Raw genomic sequence first — 17874 nt, forward strand, 5'->3', positions numbered from 1 at the left:
TTAGGTCCACTTGGTGCAGAGCTGAGTTCAATTCCTGGATATCCTTGTTAACTTTCTGTCTTGTTGATCTGTCTAATGTTGACAGTGGGGTGTTAAAGTCTCCCATTATTATTGTGTGGGAGTCTAAGTCTCTTTGTAGATCTCTAAGGACTTACTTTATGAATCTGGGTGCTCTGGTATTGGGGGCATATATATTTAGGATAGTTAGCTCTTCTTGCTGAATTGATCCCTTTACCATTATGTGATGGCCTTCTTTGTCTCTTTTGATCTTTGTTGGTTTAAAGTCTGTTTTATCAGAGACTGGGATTGCAACCCCTGCTAAGTGCCTGTTCAAGTACTTATTCACTTTTTAAATTGGGTTATCTTCTTACCTACTTGTAGAAGTTCTTTATTCTGCACACACATTCTTTGTCAGGTATAAATATTCCTCCAGTCTGTGTCTTGCCTTTTAGTGTCTTTGGAAGAGCAAAAATTTTCAAGTCCAGTTTAATGATTTTTTTTCTCTTTACAATTTGAGCTTTGTGTATCTTGTTTAGAAATCTTTAACTCAAATAACTAAGATTTTCTTCTATATTTTCTTATAAAATGTTTAAAGTCTAAGATCCAATTCAAGTTAATATTTGTATAGGGTATGATGTGAGAATCAATGTTTATTTTGTTTGCATCTGAATGTCCAGTTGTTCCAGCACCATTTGTGGAAAAGACTATCTCCAGTAAATCGCCTTGATACCCTTGCCAAAAGTCAATATACTATATTTGTGAGGATCTGTTTCTAAAATTTCCATTTTGTACTCTTGGTCTATGTGTCTGTCTTTATATTGCTGTCTTAATTACCATGGCTTTATAATAAGTATTGAAATCATATAATGTTAGTCCTCCAACTTTCTTTTTCCCAGGTTGTTGTGCTATTATAGGTCCTTTGATTTTTACATAAATTTTAGAATTAGCTTGTCAATGTCGACACAAAGTGTGCTAAGATTTTGATCTGATTTTTTAAGTTTGTAGATCAATTTGACGAGAATTCTCATCTTAACAATATTAAGTCTATCCACATACTACATTTTTTGTTTTGCAACAAAATTTTAATTAGAATGTAAGTTGTTCAGTTATACTGTACTTCTTATGTATAATTTTCATAAAATATTTTGTAAAAACCTAGGATAAATTATATGATTTAAAATATTTTTAAAATTGTTTTACTTCAGTATGTTTTTGGGGAACAGGTGGTGTTTGGTTACTTGAGTAAGTTCTTTAGTGATGATTTCTGAGATTTTGGTGCTCTCATCACGTGAGTGCTATACACTGTACCCAATGTGTAGTTTTTTTTATCCCTCAACACCTCCACCCTTTCCCTTGAGTCCCCAAAATCCAATGTATCATTTTTATGCCTTTGCATCCTCATAGCCTAGCTCTCACCTATGACTAAGAACATACGATGTTTGGTTTTCCATTCCTGAATTACTTCACTTAGAATAATAGTCTCAAATTCCATCCAGGTTGCTGTGTATGCCATTATTTCATTCCTTTTTATGGCTGAGAAGTATTCTATGGTGTGTGTATTCTATGGTGTATATATATACACATATATACATACACACATATATATATATATATCATATTTTCTTTATCCACTCGTTGATTAATGGGCATTTGAGCTAGTTCCATGTTTTTACCATTAAAAACTGTGCTGCTATAAACGTGTGTGCAAGTATCTTTTTCGTATAATGACTTCTTTTCCTTTAGGTAGATACCTACTGGTGGGACTGCTGGATCAAATGGTAGATCTTAGTTCTTTAAGGAATCTCCACACTGTTTTCCATAGTGGTTGTAATAGTTTACATTCTCACCAATATCATAAAAGCATTCCCTTTCCACCACATGCATGCCAACATCTATTTTTTTTTTTTATTTTTTGATTATGGTTATTCTTGCAGAAGTGAGGTGGTATCACATTGTGGTTTTAATTTGCATTTCCCTGATAATTAGTGATGTTGAGCATTTTTCCATATGCTTGTCAACCATTTGTATATCTTCCTTTGGAAATTGTCTATTCAAGTCTTTAGCCCACTTTTAATGGGATTGTTTCTTTTTTTCTTGCTGAGTTCTTTGTAGATTTTGGATGTTAGTCCTTTGTTGGATGTATAGATTGTGAAGATTTTCTCCCATTCTGTAGGTTGTCTTGTTAACGCTCCTGATTATTTCTTTTGCTGTACAGAAGCTTTTTAGTTTAATTAAGCCCCATCTATTTAACTTTGTTTTTGTTGCATTTGCTTCTGGGTTCTTGGTCATGAATTATTTGCCTAAGCCAATGTCTAGTAGGGCTTTTCCATTGTTATACTCTAGAATCTTTAAGGTTTCAAGTCTTAGATTTAAGTCTTTGATCCATCTTGAGTTGGTTTATAGGGTGAGAGATGAAGATCTAATTTCATTCTTCTACATGTGGCTTGCCAATTATCCCAGCACCACTTGTTGAATAGGGTGTCCTTTCCCCACTTTATGTTTTAGTTTGCTTTGTCAAAAATCAGTTGGCTGTAAGTATTTGGCTTTGTTTTTGGGTTTCCTATTCTGTTCCATTGGTCTATGTGCCTATCTTTATGCCAGTACTGTGCTGTTCAGGTAACTATGGCCAAAAAAAAGATTTTGAAGTCAGGTAATGTGATGCCTCCAGATTTGTTCTTTTTGCTTAGTCTTGTTTTGGCTACAGGGGCTCTTTTTTGGCCCCATATGAATTTTAAGATTGTTTTTACTAGTTCTGTGATGAATGATGGTAGTATTTTGATGGGAATTGCGCTGAACTTGTGGATTGCTTTTGGCAGTATGGGCATTTTCACAATATTGATTCTACCCATCCACGAGCATGAGATGTGTTTCCATTTGTTTGTGTCATCTATGATTTCTTTCAGCAGTATTTTGGTTTTCTCCATATAGAAGTCCTTCACATCTTGGTTAGCTATATTCCTAAGTATTCTATTTTTATTGCAGCTATTGTGAAAGGGGTTGAGTTTGTGAACTCAGAAAATCTGAGATAGGTCTCAGTTAATTTAGAAAGTTTATTTTGCCAAGGTTGAGGATGTGTCTGTGACAGAGCCTCAAGAAGTCCTGATGACATGTGCCCAAGGTGGTCAGGGCACAGCTTGGCTTTATACATTTAGGGAGACATGAGACATCAATCAATATATGTAAGAAGTACGTTGGTTTGGTCTGGAAGGTGGAACAACTTGAAGCAAAGGCAAGCAGGGAGGGAGCTTCCAGGTCACAGATAGGTGATTCACAAACGGTTACATTCTTTCGAGTTTCTGATCAGCCTTTCCAAAGGAGGCAAATCAGATATGCATCTCTCTCAGTGGGCAGAGGGTGACTTTGAGTAGAATGGGAGGCAGTTTTGCTCTAAGCATAGTTTCCAGCTTGAGTTTTCCTTAGTGATTTTGGAGGCCCAAGATATTTTCCTTTCACAAGTTCTTGATTTGATTCTCAGCTTGGTCACTGTTGATGTATAGCAGAGCTGCTGATTTGTGTGCATTAATTTTGTACCCCAAAACTTTGTTGAATTCATTTACCAGTTCTAGGAGCTTTTTGGATGAGTCTTTAGGGTTTTCTAGGTATACAATCATATCAGCAAACAGTAACAGTTTGACTTCCTCTTTACCGATTTGGGTGCCCTTTCTTTCTTTCTCTTGTCTGATTGCTCTGGCTAGGACTTCCAGTACCACGTTGAATAGAAGTAGTGAAAGTGGGTATCCTTGTCTTGTTCCAATTCTCAGGGGAAGTGCTTTCAACTTTTCCCCATTCAGTGTAATGTTGGCTGTGAGTTTGTCATAGATGGATTTTATTACCTTAAAATATGTCCCTTTATGCCGATTTTGCTGAGGGTTTAATCATAAAGGGATGCTGGATTTTGTCAAATGCTTTTTCTGCATTATTAAGATGATCAAGTGATTTTTGTTTTTAATTTTGTTTATGTGGTGTATCACATTTATTGACTTACGTATGTTAAACCATCACTGCATCCCTGGTATGAAACCCCTCTGTCCATGGTGGATTATCTTTTCAATATGTTACTGGATTCAGTTCAGTAGTATTTTGTTGAGGATTTTTGCATCTGTGTTCATCAGGGATATTGGTCTGTAGTTTTTTTTGTTATGTCCTTTCCTGGTTTTGGTATTAGGGTGATACTGGCTTCATAGAATGATTTAGGGAGGATTCCCTCTTTATCTTTTGGAATAGTGTCAATAGGATTGGTACCAATTCTTCTTTAAATGTGTGATAGAATTCAGCTGTGAATCCATCTGGTCCTGGACTTTTTTTGTTGACAATTTTTTTATTACCATTTCAATCTCACTGCTTGTTATTGGTCTGATCAGAGATTCTGTATCATCCTGGCTTAATCTCGGACAGTTGCGTATTTCCAGAAATTTATCCATCTCTTCTAGGTTTTCTAGTTTACGTGTGTAAAGATGTTAAAAGTAGCCTTGAATAATCTTTTGTGTTTCTGTGTTATCAGTTGTAACATCTCCTCTATCATTTCTAATTGAGTTTATTTGAATCCTCTATCTTCTTAATCTCGCTAATGGTCTTTCAATTTTTATCTTTTCAAAGAACCACCTTTGTTTATCATTTGTCTTTTGTGCTTTTTTTGTTTCAATTTCATTTAGTTCTGCTCTGATCCTGGTTTTTTGCTTTCTTCTGCTGAGTTCGTGTTTGGATTTTTCTTGTTTCTCCAATTCCATGAGGTATAACCTTAGATTATTTATTTATGCTCTTCTAGACTTTTTGATGTAGGCATTTAATACTATGAACTTTCCTCTTAGCACCAACTTTTGCAGTATTCCAGAGGTTCTGATAGGCTGTATCGTTCAGTTCAAAGAATTTTTAAATTCCCATCTTGATTTCATTGTTGACCCAGTGATCATTCAGGAGCAGGTTATTTAATTTCCATCTATTTGCATGCCTTTGAGTGTTCCTCTTGGAGTTGATACCCAATTTTATTCTATTGTGGTCTGAGAGAGTACTTGATATAACTTCAATTTCCTTAAATTTACTGAGGCTTGTTTTGTGACCTATCATGGGTCTGTCTTAGAGAATATTCCATGTGTTGATGAATAGAATACATATTCTGCATTTGTGGGGTAGAATGTTCTATAAATATCTGTTAATTCCATTTGTTGTAGGGTATAGTTTAAGTCCATTGTTTCTTTGTTGACTTTCTGTCTAGTGCTGTCAGTCGAGTATTAAAGTCCCCTACTATTATTGTGTTGCCATCGATATCTAATTTCTTAGGTCTAGTAGTAATTGTTTTATAAATTTGGGAGCTCTATTTAGAATTGCTATGTTTTTCTGTTGTACTAGTCCTTTTGTCATTATATAATGTCCCCCTTTGTCTTTTAACTACAGCTGCTTTAAAGTTTGTTTTGTCTGATGTAAGAATAGCTACTCCTGCTAGCTTTTGGTGTTCATTTGCATGGAATATCTTTTTCCACCTCTTTGCCTTAAGTTTATGTGAGTCCTTATGTGTTAGGTGAGTCTCCTGAAGGCAGCAGAAACTTGGTTGGTGAATTCTTATCCATTCTGCAGTTCTGTATCTTTTAAGTGGAGCATTGAGGCCATTTACATTCAATGTTACTATTGAGATGTGAGGTACTATTCTATTCGTCATGCTATTTGTTGCCTGAATACCTTGTTTTTTTCATTGTTATTGTTACATAGGTCCTGTGAGATTTATGCTTTAAAGGAGGTTCTATTTTGGTGTATCTCAAGGATTTGTTTGAAGATTTAGTGCTCCTTTAGCAGTTCTTGTGCTGGCTTGGTAGTGGCGAAGTCTCTCAGCATTTGTTTGTTTGGAAAAGACTGTATCTTTCCTTCATTTATGAAGCTTAGTTTTGCTGGCTACAAAATTCTTGGCTAACAATTGTTTTGTTTAAGGAGGCTAGAAATAGGACCCCAGTCTCTTCTAGCTTATAGATTTCTGCTGGGAAATCTGCTGTTAATCTGATAGATTCTCCTTTATAGGTTACCTGATGTTTTTGCCTCACAGCTCTTAAGAGTATTTCCTTGGTCTTGGCTTTAAATAACCTGATGACTGTGTGCCTAGGCAGTGATCTTTTTGTGATCAATTTCCCAGGTGTTCTTTGAGCTGCTTGTATTTGGATGTCTAGATCTCTAGCAAGACCAGGGAAGTTTTCCTTGATTATTCCCTCAAATACATTTTCCAAACTTTTAGATTTCTCTTCTTCCTCAGGAACACCAGCTATTCTTAGGTTTGGATGTTTAACCTAGTCCCAAACTTCTTGGAGGCTTTGTTCATTTTTTAAAATTATTTTTTCTTGGTGTTTGATGGATCAGGTTAATTCAAAAGCCTTGTCTTTGAGCTCTGAAGTTCTTTCTTCTGCTTGTTCAATTCTATTGCTGAGCCTTTCTAGTGCATTTTGCATTTCTCTAAGTGTGTCCTTGATTTCCAGAAGTTGTCATCATTTTTTATTTATGCTTTCTATTTCACTGAAGAATTTTTCTTTCATATCCTGTATCATGTTTTTGATTTCTTTAAGCTGGACTTCATCTTTTTCTGGTGCCTCCTTGATTAGCTTAATGGTCAACCTTCTGAATTATTTTTCTGGCAATTCAGAGATTTCATCTTGGTTTGAATTCATTGCTGGTGAGCTGGTGTGATCTTTTAGGGGTGTTAAAGAACCTTGTTTTGTCATATTACCAGAATGATTTCTCCGGTTCCTTCTTATTTGAGTATAGTATATAAGAGAAAAGATCTGGGATTCAAACGGCTGCTGTTCAGATTCTTCTGTCCAACAGGATGTTCCCTTGATGTGGTGTTCTCTTCTTTCCCCTAGGATTGGGGCTTCCTGAGAACTGAACTGTGGTGATTGTTTTTGCTCTTCTGGGTTTAGCCAGTAAGTGGAGCTACTGGGCTCTGGGCTGGTACTTGGGGGTGTCTGCAAAGAGTCCTGTGATGTGATCCATCTTCAGGTCTTGCAGCTATAGATACCAGCGCCTGTTCTGGTGGAGGTAGCAGGGAAGTGAAGTGGACTCTTTGAGGGTCCTTGGTTGTGTTTTTGTTTAGTGCACTGGTTTTGTGTTGGTTGACCTCCAGCCAGGAGACGGTGCTTTCAAGAGTACATCAGCTGTGGCCCTATAGGGAGGATGCAAACTTGCCCTAGGCATACCTGGTTAAGTATTCAGGTTTCTCAGCCAGTGTGCAGGACCATAGAACTCCCAAGAGATTATGACCTTTGTCTTTCGCTACCAGGGCAGGTAGAGAAAGATCACCAACCAGGTAGGGGCAGGGATAGGTGTGTCTGAGCTTAGCCCCTCCTTGGGGAGGGCTTGCTGCGGCTGCTATGGGGATGGGGGGTGGTTCCCAGTCCAGTGGAGTTATACTCCCAGGGGGATTATGGCTGCCTCTGCTGAGTCATACAGGTTGCCAGGGAAGTGGGGGAAAGCCGGCAGTCACAGGCCTCACCCCGCTCCCACGCAGCCTGCGGTTCTAAAGGCCAGTCTCACTCCTACTGTGGCACCGAGCACCGAGTCTATTTCTAGGCAGCTGGTGACCAGGGCTGAGAACTTGCCCTAGACCACGAGTCTCCCCGTTGAGAAAGCAAGAAGACTCAGTTTTTTTGGCATCTCAGGCAACCTTCAGGGGTGATACAGTTTCTTCAGAGGGTCTGTGGATTCTCTCAGCTTTCCCTGTTTGGTCCAAGAACTACCACAGGAACATAAGTTCACGACGTGAGTGTCCACGTGCTGCTTTGTCTGTCCAAGCAGGAGCTACAAGCTAGTCCTGCCTCCTATCCAACATCTTAATCAACTATATTTAAACATTTATCCTTCTTTAATTTCTAGCAATGATGTTTTGTAGTTTTCAGTGCATAGGTGTTTTTCATCTTTTGTTAAATTTATTCCTAAGTATTTAATATTTTTATACTATTGAATAAATGGCATTTTAAATTCAATTTTTTATGATCACTGGTATATAGAAATATAGTTGGTTTTCATATATTCCGTGACCTTGCTAAACTAATTGATTCTAATAGCTTTTTTGGGATTTTCTGTATAGACATTTCGTATGTTGGGGGAAAAAATCAGTTTACTACTTGTGAAATTGTTTGCCATTTTTCCTTTTCCTTGCACTGGTTAGGACTTCCATTATAGAGTTGAATAGGAGAGGCCAGAGTGACGTCCTTGCATTGTTGTTGATCTTATAGGGAAGCATTTTATCTTTTACAAATAAAGTATAATGTTAGCTGTAGCCTTTTTGTAGATGCTCTTGGTAGGCTGAGAAAGTTCCAATTTATTCCTAGATTTCTGATAGTTTTTATCATGAATGGGTGTTGAATCTTATCAAATGCTTATTCTGTGTCTGTTGAGATGATTATGCTGTTGCTTATTTTGACTGTTTATGGGATGGTGAATTACATTGATTTTCAAATATTAAACCAACCTTAAATTCCTGGGATAATGCCCTCCTGGTCGTGATATACTATCCATTTTATATAATGTTAGACTCTATTTGTTAAAGTATTGTTAAGGATTTTTATGGCCATGTTCACGAGGGATATTTATCTGTAGTTTTCTTTTTTAATAATGTTTTTGTCTGATTTTGGTATCCAGATAACGCTGCTCTCATAAAATAAGTTGGGAAGTGTTTCCTCCTCTTCCATTAATATTTTCTGGAAGAATTTGTGTGGAATTCATATTATTTCTTCCTTAAATGTTTGGTAGAATTCAATAGTGGGGACCTCTGGACCTAGAGTTTTCTTTGAAGGAAGGTATTTTAAGCTAATGCCTTTAACAGATTCAAAGTTATTGATTATCAGTTTCTTCACAAGTAAACTTTGGTAGTTTTCTCTTTCAAGGAATTTATCCATTTCATCTAAACTGTAAAATTTATTAACATAAATTTTCATATTCCCTTATTTTAATATCTGTAGATATTAGTAATTTGTGCTATCTTTTTCCCGCCTGATCTTAATGTGCCTAGAGGTCTATCAATTTTATTGAACTTCTCAAATAACCAGATTTTTTGTTCCATTGATTTTCCTGTTTATCTGTGTTCTATTTCATTATGTTCTTTCTTTTCCCTTCCATTTGATTACTTTGGCCTTAATTTTCTTTTTCTAGTTTTTCCAATTGAAACCTTAGATCATTCATTTTATAGTTTTTCCTAATATGTGTTTAGTGATACAATTTTCTGTCTAAACCCTGCTCTTGCTGCATCCCATAAATTTTGATATGTTGCATTTTCATTTTCATTCATTTCAAAATATTTTATAATTTCCCTTGTGAATTTTCTTCTTGACCTATTGGTTATGTAGAATTATGTTGTTTAATTTCCACATACTTGGGGGTTTTCCAGATGTCTATTATTTATTTCTAATTTAACTTGTTGTGATCAAGTAACATAAATTTTAATTCTTTAAAATGTTTCACACTTTTATAGCCTACAATGTGCTCTATTTTTGTAAATGCTTTGTCTGTACTTTAGAACAATGTATATAGTCTGATGATAGGTAAAGTATTTCGTAATACCAGGTCAAGGTGATGAATAGTGTTGTTTGAATCTTCTATATCCTTACTAATTTTCTAATTGTTCAATCAATTATTGAGAGATAATTGTTGAACTCTCTAATTATAGTAGTTGATTTGTCTTTTTCAATTTTAACAGGTTTTGCTTCAAGAACTTTGAAACTCTGTTAATTAGGGTTATTATGCTCTCTGGATGAATCAATCCACTTGTTATTAATTTACTCTTTATCTTTCATAATATTCTTTGCTTTGAAATCTATTTAGTTGATATGAATAAAGACACTCCAAATTTCTTTTGATTTGCATTTGCAGGGCATATTATTGCCATCCTTTCACTTTTAACCTATCTGTATCTTTATACTTAAAATAGGTTTCTTGGCTGGGTGCTGTGGCTCATGCCTGTAATCCCAGCATTTTGAGAGGCCAAGGCAGGAGGGTCACTTGACCCTAGGAGTTTGAGATCTGCCTGTGCAACATAGTGAGACCCTGTCTGTACAAAAACTTTTTAAAAAACTAGCCGGGTGTGCTGGTGTGCACCTGTGATCCTAGCTGCTTGAGAGGCTGAAACAGGAAGATCACTTGAACCCAGGAGGTTGAGCCTGCAATGAGTGGCGATTGCAGCAGTGCATTCCAGTCTGGGCAGCAGAGTGAGACCCCGTTTCAAAAACATAAAAATGTAGATAGATAAAATTTTGTAAACACGTGGTGTGGTTTTACGTTTTTATCAATCTTGACAATCTCTTCTTTTAATTGGAATGTTTGGACAACTTAAGGTGACAATTGATATGGGTTAATATACATTATTTTGCTATTTGTTTTCTGTTTCTCCATTTGGTCTTATGCCCTTTTTTCTCTTTTCCTACCTTTAAAGTGAGGTTTTTAAAATTCCACCCTTATCTCCTTTATTGGCTTGGTAGTTTTGTTCTTTTTTTAGTGGTTTAGAGTTTATAGTATATATCTTTAAATTGTCTTCTTCAAATGATACCACTTTATGTATAACATTAAAACTTTTCATTTTTCCCATGCCAGCCTTTTAGCTATTGTTATTATATATTTCACTTTATAAATACGTTGTAAACCCCACAATCCAATTCTTGGATTGGATATCAAAAATATCCAGTTCTTGTTATTTTTGCTTTATAGTCAGTTATCTTTTAAAGATATTAAAAATGAGAAAAGTTTATGTTTACTCACACATTTTCCATTCCAGTGTTCTTCATTCCAATGTATAAATTGGGGTTCAGCAGAGAGCCAGAAAATAAATCTTTTTTAGCTTTGTAGGCCATATGATCTGTGGCAATTAGTCAATTCTGCTGTTACAGCATGAAAACAGAAAATAGGTAAATGAATGAGAGTAGCTGTGTTACAATAAAACTTTATTTATAAAATCAAGTGGATTTGGTCCACAGGGCCAAAAAAATTTAATTTTTTTTTCTGTCACCCTTCCCCGGTTTTCTTGTAACTGCAGTTACACGTGTGGTAGACTGTTTGATATTGTTCTGTTGCTCACTGATACATTTCTTACTCTCAGACTTTGCTGTGTCTCATTTGAGTTTGTTTCTACTACTATGTCTCCAAGTGTGTCAGTCATCTTGTTCAGTTTCTAATTCAGTGTTTTTTTGTGTGTGTGTGTTTGTTTTTTAAGACAGAGTCTCGCTCGGTCACCTGGGCTGGAGTGCAGTGGTGCACTTTCGGTTCACTGCAACCTCTGCCTCCCAAGTTCAATCAATTCTTCCACCTCAGCCTTCCGAGTAGCTGAGATTACAGGCTTGTGCCACTACATCTAGCTAATTTTTTAAGTTCTAAAATAATGGATTATGCCTCCTTTTTCTCTGAAATCTATGTTTTTAAGATCTAGAGACAGGGTTTCACTGTATTGGCTAGACTGGTCTCGAACTCCTGACCTCAGGTGATCTGCCCGCCTCTGCCTCCCAAAAGTGCTGGGATTACAGGCGTGAGCAATGGCACCTGGCCCAGTGTATTTTTCTTCTCTAGAGGTTTGACTTGGGTCTTTTTTATATCTTCCTTTTTTTTCCACATTATAGTCATGTTTTCCTTTTTATCTTCTTGAATAGAGTGCTCTTTAAACAACTGTTATAATATCCATGTCTTATGATTCTATCATATATATAACTTTTGAATTCTGTGTCATTTCTGAATCTGTTTATATTGATTTTTTTTCCTCCTGATTATAGGTCTTATACATTCTCTGTATCTGGTAATTTTTTATTGAATGCCAGACACTGTGAATTTTACATTGTCAGCTTAATTTCTTTCTAAATTATTATTATACTTAAGTTCTGGGATACATGCGCAGAATATGCAGGTTTGTTACACAGGGTATACATGTGCCATAGTGGTTTACTGCACCCATCAACCTGTCATCTACATTAGGTATTTGTCTTAATGCTATCCCTCCCCTTGCCCCCCACCCCCCGACAGGCCCCAATGTGTGATGTTCCCCTCCCTGTGCCCATGTTCTTATTGTTCACCTCCCACTTATGAGTGAGAACATGTGGTGTTTGGCTTTCTCTTCCTGTGTTAGCTGAGAATGATGGTTTCCAGCTTCATGCATGTCCCTGCAAAGGACATGAACTCATTCTTTTTTATGACTGCATAGTATTCCATGGTGTATATACGTGTTGGCTTAATTTCTTCCCTTTCTCCTTTTGTTCCTGTCTTTTTTTGGGGTGAGGAGATGCAGTTTAATTTCCCATTTTTTTTTTCTTTCAGTGTTCCTTTTAGGTTTATTAGGCTGGTCTGGAAAAGCCTGTGGTCTAGGTCTGGTTTGGTTTGGCTTTGCTATTTAGGCAGTACCTAATATTTTCTGAGATTATTGATGGACTTGATGTTGCATGTGTTAGGATGTCTTTCCACTATGGCTGATGAGAACACAAACTGTTTTGTCCCAATGTAAGATCTAATGATTATTCTGCCTGCTCCTTTCTGGTAGTTTTTCCCTGGCCTTCGTAGTTTGCTCACACACACAGGAGTCAGATGACTACTCAGTCCAAGACTCAAGGAGACCTCTCAGCAGATCCTCAGTTTCTTCTCTGTCTCTCTGCAGCTGCCTCCTCTCTGGTACTTTATATCCACAAATTCTAGACGCCTAGCCTTTCTGAATTCTGAACTTGGTTTTCTCAACTCAGTAAGACTACCTGGTTCAATCTGGATTCCTCCTCATACTACAGCCTGAAAATTCTTTTCAGGCAGTGAGCTAAAGCACTTACAGATTGCCTTCTCTCAGGGGTCACTGTCCTGGGATGCTTGTTCAATGTCTGAAAGCTGTTGTTTCATACATTTTGTCCAGTTTTCCAGTTGTGTAAGGCAAAAGAGTAAATATTCTTGTTGAAAAACACCATGACTGAAAGTAGAAATTTTGCTACTCTTAAATTCTTTGGTCATGTGTTCCTGCTTTTCGTACCTTTTAATATCTGAGCTCACCTAAGACTTCCTGTAAAATCACATTATTTAATTAAATTATTCTTTTTCCTGTCTAGTAGACACAATAGTTTTATGATCAGAATTTCACTTTTTAGAATATGCTGTCAAATCCTCCTTGAACATCTCTTCACGAAAGTGTAGAACATATACCACGCGTTACTCTGCTAGATGCTAAAAATGCAAAGATCAATTAAATAATGAATTATGCCTCCTTTTTCTCTGAATTTTTTGAAATCTATGTTTTTAAGATCTAGAACAATGCTATTCAAAACGTAGTCTATATACTGGTGCCAGTTTGAAGGGTTTGCAGCAGTGGACTACACTGTAAGGAGTTTATTCCAGAGTATTCAAGCAGCTACATTGCTGAACACGTGCTTAGCTCACCTGAATTTTTTTTTTAAGCAAGACTTTCTTTAAAGAAGCAATGTGTTGGTTTAGATGCCAGAAAAAGCACCTTCTTTCATTGTAGGCAGGTAATAAGCGGTTTATAGACCAGCTACGAGTACACATCTCAGAGTGCTTAGCATCCCCTTCCTTGGCTGCTAGGAAATCTCAAGCATTGCAGTTCCAGCCATTTTATTTAAAGGGTTATTTCTTCTTAATTAAAATGAATTACTTAGGCATTCATTTTATGGTGATAACTGGTTTGGGGGACTTCTTAGCAACCACAGTCTAGGATGGTTTTATTTTTATCCTGGCACAGATTTGGAATTGGAACAACTTTGGCAACAGAGAGAATGACTGTGGGACACCATTCAGCTTAGTGCTGGAAGGAAATAGAAGCACTTATGGGCTCTTCTCTGGGATTTCTATTATATCCAATTTATTTTTATGACATTCCTAGAAATAAAGCATCCCTTCCTTGTTCATAAGTATATTTTCCCTCTCACCTTCATCCCAACAAGATTTATTTTATCTCAATTCATGATTGCCCATTTCCTTTCCATTTGTTGACTAGTTTCTAAGTCTCATCTTCTCTGATTAACCATTGGTAATTGTCGCTACCTAACAGAAAATGATTGTAATACCAATTAGTATAGAACTAGAATGGGGGAGAGAAGGCCGTACGTATGAGAACGCCGTGGAAAGATGTTTGTATACTCTTTCTTTTCCAGTGGAAAGTTCACCAGAGACCCTAAAGAATGAAGATTTTTCTAGCAACCGTGCTGTTACAGTGTACAAAGACAAGAGCCAAGAATCCATGGACCAGCTGTCTTTGATTTTGTCTTATGAGTGCCAGATTTCTCAGAAGCTCTACATTCCTCGAAGTACAGCCACTGCTGCCTTAGGTGCTGCCGCACGGTTAGCTACATCCAGGAGCCTCCTACACTGGTACCCCAGTGTGAAAAGGATGGAAGCATGAGGGAGGGAAGGAGGGAGGGAGAAAAACAGAATCCAGCCGCTTAGGCTTTGATGAACTCCCAGGCCAAAAATGAGGAGGTATTGAAGCACAATCGTATCTTGATTGTTGATACTTTTGTCTTTGTGGCTATATGTTAGCTTTATTATGCTAACAGTCTACTTTGATGTGTAAGTATTGATATTTACTGTTAATCTTGATTTTTCTTGATTTTATTTTATTCTGTGTTGTTTTGTTCACCTTTGTTTTTAATGTAGTTTAAAGGAATTTGTTTTTTGTGTGTGTTTCTGTTTTTCTTGTACATTATCATGACTGATAAATGAAAATTGAAAAACTAATGTTTGTGATCTATATTTGGCAAGACAAAATAGTCTCACATTCCTATCTCCAGAAAAAAAGGATGTCTGACTCTTAGGGCTGCTTTCTAACTTGAAGTCTTCTATATCATAAAGCATCATCATGTCTTTGAAATATTGGAATCAATAAGAAAATCTACACCCTGAAGCATTGGTCATATGAATACTTTTACATTTCAAAAAAATTAAGCTGTTTGCAGTAAAGGCAGTTTCTGAAATGTAGCCGAGCCATCTCTATAATTATCACAGTTCCCGAGAGCCTTAATGTAGCAGTCGTTCCACAGTGGCATTCTTTAAGCATTTATAAACATGATGTTCTCTGAGGTCAAATTCTGTGAAATGTGATATGGTAGTCTGTTGAGCTCATAATATAAATCATCAAAAAAGACTGAAGGTAAAATTTTAAAATGTGAGTAATGCTAGTTAATTTTTTTACCAGACTTATACCTAGATTTTAAAAATATTTTACGTACAGAATTAACCCCCAAAACAGAATCATTTCTTGGAAGTAAAATCTGAGAAAGAGATGTAAATCGTGAGCTTGCTTCATGTAACAAGGTTATCACCCATATAGCTGCTCTTCTAAGGCCTCCTTTTTTGGCATTAAATGACAGAGCTGGTCTCCTGGTTCCTCTCTCTTTTTCTACAATGAGGAATTTCTCCTCTTTCCTTCTCAACTACTTAATTAGCAAAGTATCCACTAAGGAAGGGGGTCAGAGGGGGGTACATACAGAAATACATTCAGAGTATTATCATGAGACAAACCAAAAGTCTTTACTGATCATTTTCTGTTTAAAAGCCTTAGGGAGAACATGTTTAAATGTAGTACAATTTAAAAGCTCAGATCCACCTCTGATTCCAATATATCTGTAAGAATAATGTAAGGATACACTAATTGACAAAAAAAGACAAAAGTAATCTGGAAACATCACTGATAGTTAATCTAACTGATGAAACAGTTTTGGGCTTTTGTGATTTTGTATCACACATCTTTATTGGAGAAGGCAGGTGGAGAGTTATATGGAGGGTCAGTGGACAGTTAAATATCATGTGATGGTTAAATATTATATATATGTAATGCTCCATTGGTATGAACTGGTGGAGCTGTTTTTCATATAATTTTAGATAATTAGACAAAATGTATTTCAAAAGAAGAAAATTCATTGTGAAGTGCTGACACTTTTGATTCTTCCTTTAAAGAAGCTGCCAAATCATATTATATTTTACTTTTCCAGTGAACACTTCACTTAAACTGAGTTTGGGGCAAGATGAATCTGGTAGAAGCAATATGTCATAAGGGTTGATGGAAATAAACATTTAGTAAGCTAAACTATAACCCTCCCTATAATAGCACCCAGATACCAGAAGGAAGTCTGCCAAAACTGGGTAGCCTTTTTGCAAGTTTGATAGTTGGTTTCATAATCTGACAGGGACTAATTTTACACCTTGCAAACTGAATGGGGATTATGAAATAACTGTGCTAAGGCTGTTTCAGAATCTCATTTGCCTGTGGCTGGATAGAGAATCATTTAGACAAAACTATCTCAAACTTCTTTCAAATGAGTGTCAACTCATTCCTCAAATGACTGTGCCATGAGGAATGGTGCATTCCAGCCCAGGTACTACACTTTGCCAATGGTCTTCACAACCCACAGACCAGGAGATTCCCTTGGGTGCTTACACCACCAGGGCCCTGGGTTTCAAGCACAAAACTGGATGGCCATTTGGGCAGACAGCTAGCTGTAGGAGTTTTTTCATACCTCAGTGGTGCCTGGAATGCCAGCAAGACAGAACCGATCACTCCCCTGGAAATGGGGCTGAAGCCAGGAAGCCAAGTGGTCTAGCTCTGTGGATCCCACCCCCACGGAGCCCAGCAAACTAAGATTCACTGGCTTGAAATTATCACTGTCAGCACAGCAGTCTGAGCTTGACCTGGGATGCTTGAGCTTGGTGGGGGAGGGGCGTCTGCCATTACTGAGGCTTGAGTAGGTGGTTTTCCCCTCACAGTGTAAACAAAGCCGCCAGGAAGTTAGAACTGGTTGGAGCCCACCGCAGCTCCGCAAAGCTGCTGTAGCCAGACTGCCTCTCTAGATTCCTCCTCTCTGGGCAGGGCATCTCTGAAAGAAAGGCAGCAGCACCAGTCAGGGGCTTATAGAGAAAACGCCCATCTCCCTGGTACAGAGCACCTGGAGGAAGGGGCAGCTGTGCGCACAGCTTCAGCAGACTTAAATGTTCCTGTCTGCCAGCTCTGAAGAGAGCAGCAGATCTCCCAGCACAGCGCTTGAGCTCTGCTAAGGGACAGACTGCCTCCTCAGGTGGGTCCCCGACCCCCATGCCTCCTGACTGGGAAACACCTCCCAGCAGGGGTCTACAGACACCCCATGTAGGAGAACTCTGGCTGGCATCTGGTGGGTGCCCCTCTGGGATGAAGCTTCCAGAGGAAGGAACAGGCAGCAATCTTTGCTGTTCTGCAGCCTCCACTGGTGATACCCAAGCAAACAGGGTCTAGAGTGGACCTCCAGCAGACCTGCAGCAGAGGGGCCTGACTGTTAGAAGGAAGACTAACAAACAGAAAGGAATAGCATCAACATCAACAAAGAGGACATCCACACAAAAACCCCATCTGAAGGTCACTAACATCAAAGGCCAAAGGTAGATAAATCTACAAAGATGAGGAAAAACCAGCTCAAAAAGGCTGAAAATTCCAAAAACCAGAATGCCTTTTCTCCTCCAAAGGATCACAACTCCTCTCCAGCAAGGGAACAAAACTGGATGGAGAATGAGTTTGATGAATTGACAGAAGTAGGCTTCAGAAGGTGGGTAATAACAAACTTCTCTGAACTAAAGGAGCATGTTCTAACCCCATGCAAGGAAGCAAAGAACCTTGAAAAAAGGTTAAATGAATTGCTAACTAGAATAACCAGTTTAGAGAAGAATATAAATGACCTGATAGAGCTGAAAAACACAGCATGAGAACTTCGTGAAGCATATACAAGTATCAATAGCCAAATCGATCAAGCAGAAGGAAGAATATTAGAGATTGAAGATCAACTTAATGAAATAAAGCAAGAAAACAAGATTAGAGAGAAAAGAATGAAAAGGAATGAATAAAGCCTCCAAGAAATATGGGACTATGTGAAAAGACCAAACCTACGTTTGATTGGTGTACCTGAAAGTGATGAG

General features: G+C 37.5%; 1 protein-coding gene across 4 annotated transcripts in view; it reads left to right on the top strand.

Moving 5' to 3' along the window:
• Positions 1-14673, top strand: part of TDRD5 (tudor domain containing 5) — a 100598-nt gene extending 85925 nt beyond the window's left edge. For all 4 annotated transcript variants that reach the window (XM_011951128.1, XM_011951124.1, XM_011951127.1 and 1 more), the window contains one exon: positions 14091-14673. In XM_011951128.1, the coding sequence (XP_011806518.1) occupies positions 14091-14338 (248 nt within the window). In that variant the 3' untranslated portion in view covers positions 14339-14673. The remainder of the gene's footprint in view (positions 1-14090) is intronic.
• Positions 14674-17874: the final 3201 nt, after the last annotated feature.

The sequence above is a fragment of the Colobus angolensis genome, unplaced genomic scaffold, assembly GCF_000951035.1.
Source record: "Colobus angolensis palliatus isolate OR3802 unplaced genomic scaffold, Cang.pa_1.0 Scaffold315, whole genome shotgun sequence".
NCBI lineage: Eukaryota > Metazoa > Chordata > Mammalia > Primates > Cercopithecidae > Colobus > Colobus angolensis.